This window comes from Anarrhichthys ocellatus, unplaced genomic scaffold (assembly GCF_004355925.1).
Source record: "Anarrhichthys ocellatus isolate YVR2014 unplaced genomic scaffold, GSC_Weel_1.0 scaffold19, whole genome shotgun sequence".
Classification (NCBI taxonomy): domain Eukaryota; kingdom Metazoa; phylum Chordata; class Actinopteri; order Perciformes; family Anarhichadidae; genus Anarrhichthys; species Anarrhichthys ocellatus.
The window spans coordinates 3,947,836-3,951,921 of record NW_022280049.1 but is presented as its reverse complement, the minus strand read 5'-3'; the positions used below and the strand labels follow the sequence as shown (position 1 = coordinate 3,951,921).

General features: G+C 47.0%; 1 protein-coding gene across 2 annotated transcripts in view; it reads left to right on the top strand.

The window, feature by feature from the left end:
• Positions 1-4,086, top strand: part of ctnna1 (catenin (cadherin-associated protein), alpha 1) — a 70,052-nt gene that overhangs the window by 56,479 nt on the left and 9,487 nt on the right. For both annotated transcript variants that reach the window (XM_031858122.1, XM_031858120.1), the window contains exon 16: positions 1,276-1,381. In XM_031858122.1, coding sequence (XP_031713982.1) covers positions 1,276-1,381 — 106 coding nt within the window. The remainder of the gene's footprint in view (positions 1-1,275; positions 1,382-4,086) is intronic.

The following is a 4,086-nucleotide window of genomic DNA, read 5'->3' as shown; positions in this document are numbered from 1 at the left end:
CCCCCCCACCCCAGAAGCCATCACAATGCCTGCAGCTCTGTCTCCAGGGGTTAGCTCGTCCCCGGAGAGCTTCCAGTCTGTGCTCTCTGACGCGTGGCCTCTCCCACTAGGACCCGGACTTGCTTTACAGCAGAGGGGAGAGCGAGACGGGAGAAGGGATGGGAAGCGAGAGAACAGTACACAGAAATCCATCTGTTCTGGGTTGGATGGCTCATTTTTTTTAGCCTGGAGAGAGCAGCTTTGAATCTAATTTGTGCCTCATGCCAACTGTGTCCCAGAGTCCCTTGTGGGGGCAGAAAACAAACACAAATGGCCGACGAGCTTTTACGGTGGGCCGGGTCGGGGCTTAACTGACCTGTACTCGGGATGGGCCTCGTTTGGCTCTCGAATGGTCAACGATGGATGCTTAACAGGAGGACAATGGCCACAGTCAATTTGAATGGTTCTCTCCTCTCTCTTCTTCCCCTTACTTGGCTGAAAATGACCGGCACAAGTGTGACGAGCTGGTGTGCGTGTAGCGGTTTTTTTTTGAGGGCAACCGGCATTTCTCCGCCAACAGACACGAAAACCAGTGGGATTTGCGTCTTAGCCCTCTAATAAAACCCCTCAAAGCTGCTTGAATAAAAGGGGCCAAGCAGCACATTGCTGAGCCTCTGTGCCCGTCTGCTTCTCCAAACTGAGTGTGCAGTCTGCCATCTGCTGCAGGTAATGCTCTGACCATGGATAACATGAGCTCCACCTTTTTTAAGTTGCTCTTTATCATTTTTTGTTTATTATTTATATTACAAGGTACAAAGTAAGAATTTCTGTTATGATAGAAAGCATACGGCTCTATATAATACGATGGCCTCCTCAATCCCTGAATATGATACCAACAGTTTTATCAATCATGTGCTCAGTGATACGGAAAAAAACACCTTTAATTTTATAAGTGGGTTGATGGTGCTCGAAAAGACTGGTAGTACAGCGCCATGGTCCCGATGTTTAAGGACGGCCCCGACAGTGAAGGCTGCCCCTCTGCGTTTAATGGCTTATAAAACGTGCTCAGCTCTGACTGAACAGTACGGTGCCAGACTGTTACCGTTTTATGTGTGCGGAGCGATCTGCGTGCCAGCATGTGCACGAATATATCTGAGACGTGTCCCCTGAACTGTTCCCACAAGTCCTGCTTCTCTGTCCATACACAAACGGCCGCTCCGTGAATAACACGCTGCGCCTGCATATCCAATGAGATCAGAAGCGGCGACTGACCTTTCCACTGTTTTTCTCCCCCAGGGGGAAAGGGCCTCTGAAGAATACCGCCGATGTCATCAGCGCTGCCAAGAAAATTGCCGAGGCCGGATCACGAATGGACAAGCTGGGCCGCACCATTGCTGACAACGTAAGTCCTTAATGAACCTCCGTCCCAGAGGGTTCGATGTCGACTACACCTTTTTGTGCCGCCGGCCCCGCTAGATGATTAGAGTTGGGGCACGACAAAGGCTAGTGCAGCAACACATGGGACGAATACGGGAAGATCACTCTTTTGTTTGTGTAGAGGAATCGTAGCACAAACGTTGTGATGCTAAACTACATGAGATGTTGTTAAATGAGGAGCGGCGACTGCATTCATCTACTTCTCAAACCCTGCTCCGCTGTCGTATTGACTTTATTTTCCTTTAGTTACATTTGCGCTCTCCTAAGTCCTGAATGTTCTGACTGTGGTTCGCAAGTTGACACACCGGTTCAGAGTTAAAAGTTTTTCATTACTCAAATGCACCGCAGAAGGAACCGACACCGCTGCATGTAGCTTTCATACTGATTGCATCTTGACGCCCCTTCCCTTTTGTTTCTAAATGGTGTGTGTGTGTGTGTGTGTGTGTGTGTGTGTGTGTGTGTGTGTTTGTGTTTGTTTAAAGAGTAGGAGAACTTTTCTCTCGGCGTATTCTGTCATCTTACTAATTTAAGAGCTGTATACAAAAAACAAGAAAGTTTACAAATCATCACTCGGTACATGCAATTTAATATTTTGCCCAACTGTTATTTTTAATTAACTTTTGTCTCATCTGCACCGTTAGGAGCATCTCCAAGTAAAAGGCTCGCACAGCAGAGCGCTTCAGATGTTAACAACTGATATGATTTGTGTTATTCATGAGACTCCCCTTGCCAGGCTTTGCCAATTTCTTTCAGGATCACCCCCCCCCTCTCTCCCTCTCATTCTTCCATCTCCCAATTCCATCATCCCTCCCTTACCCCAGAGACTATGGTCCTTGACATTGGGGGAAACACGCATTCAATTATCCCTGGCTTCATTTTTCACTTAAATACTTGCACTGTACCACTCCCCCAGGGAGACGCCGTACATGATTTATCCCCCAACTTATTCATTTGCCATCTCTTAGGCGGGGACTTATGGTCTCTCGGTGTCTGCACCTCGTGGACACACTTTGTTGTTAAATCACGGAAGAGTTAAGTTGTGATGTTTGCAACATGACGTGGTTGTCAGATGGAGGTCTTATCCCGTCATTTGGTTGCTCCCATGGTTCAGCTGTAAGCAGCTGTTCCCTCCATTTCTATCCAAACACACGCACGCGGTCGCTCAGAAAAAGGCAAACACTGGCTTTAGATGTTTGCTGTAAGATTTCGATAGCGTTGGAGGCGTTGTCGGTTTCTCTTGTCCTGGTTTTGTTGACATCTCCGCTGATATGTTGGCAAAATGTTTGAACAGCTTTTAGCCTCTTTAAGTAATTCAAGATGAATGTCTCATGGCTGACTGCGACGCATGGATTCTGATGCTATATGCATTTGTCATTGTCGCATGTTTGAATCCATTCAGCACAATGCATATTTACCTCTAAGCAGCCCAGATTTAACTACACAAGGCAGTGGTTAATAATTGATTTAAGCATTATGTAGTTTTAAATCAAAGGTCTTTTTCTACGGCTTCTTTGTGTAATGAGCGGAGATATTCTGGGGCAATTGTGAACTATATTCCACATGTAGTGATACTGGGGGGGAGGGGAATATAAATCCCAGGTTTATACAACATTTATTTTTCCATAAATTGTGCTCCTATTCCAAGAGGACTTAAGACGTCTTAAGTCCCTCCTAGTCTGATATAAGGAGCCCTGCATGTCAGATATTTTATTGAAGGTGACCTCATATCTGTGATGTTACAGGCCCGTGTCTATCACAAAGTGAAAAATCTTATCTGTTCTGACCTAATTGCATCCGCATCATCTGAATGGGGAATAAGCCGTTCTGGAAAGTGACTTTTTTTAATGCCTCACTGCCGCTTTTGAAGATGCTTATTCACTTTAACGAAAAACAGTGTTATCCCCCAAAGAAAACAGATGGGCAACTGTGCAGGTGTGTGTGAGAGCGCGTGTGTGTGTTTATGCCTACACAGGAACACGTCTGTTGACTGGCCCGCCTCTCCACTGGCACATGTGTACGGATGTGTTAGCTTTGTGCGACTGTTTGTCGGTGACTCGTTGCTTTATCTCGTCCTCTGTGCATATATGTTTGCGAGTGTGTACACTATTAGGGGGGTATTGGAGTTTGAAGCACTCAAAGTATGAATAAATGAAGAGCTTTGGCTGTTGGAACAGGAGCCTTTGCCAGGAGTAAGGACCCCCCCCCCCCTCCAGCCTCTGAACCCGTCCAGCTGTCCCCCTCATAGCCTTTCCCTCTGAGCAGAGACCAAAACACCGGCGGATCAGGCGACACTCACCCGTTAACACATCAGCCGGAGGCTCCCGGGGATGGACACGGGGCGGGCAGGAGAACGATGGAGAGATAGTAGGGGGGGGGAACGTCCCTCCTGAGAGACAAATCCATTAAGAGTGCTTCGCCTTTTAATTAGCAGTGTAATTGCCAGGTGGCAGTTTAAGAAAAGAAAAAAATAAGTATTTATTTACACAGGGGGTTTATATTTAGGGCCGTCTCTCTTAACAAAGCAGGAGAGGCCACCGGCGCATACTTGCAGCGAAGGCATGGCGTGTTGGGATGGTCCAAATACTGGAGCAGCAATAGTTGAGTGAATCACCAACCAGGATGTACACAGACACACACACACACACACACACACACACACACACACACACA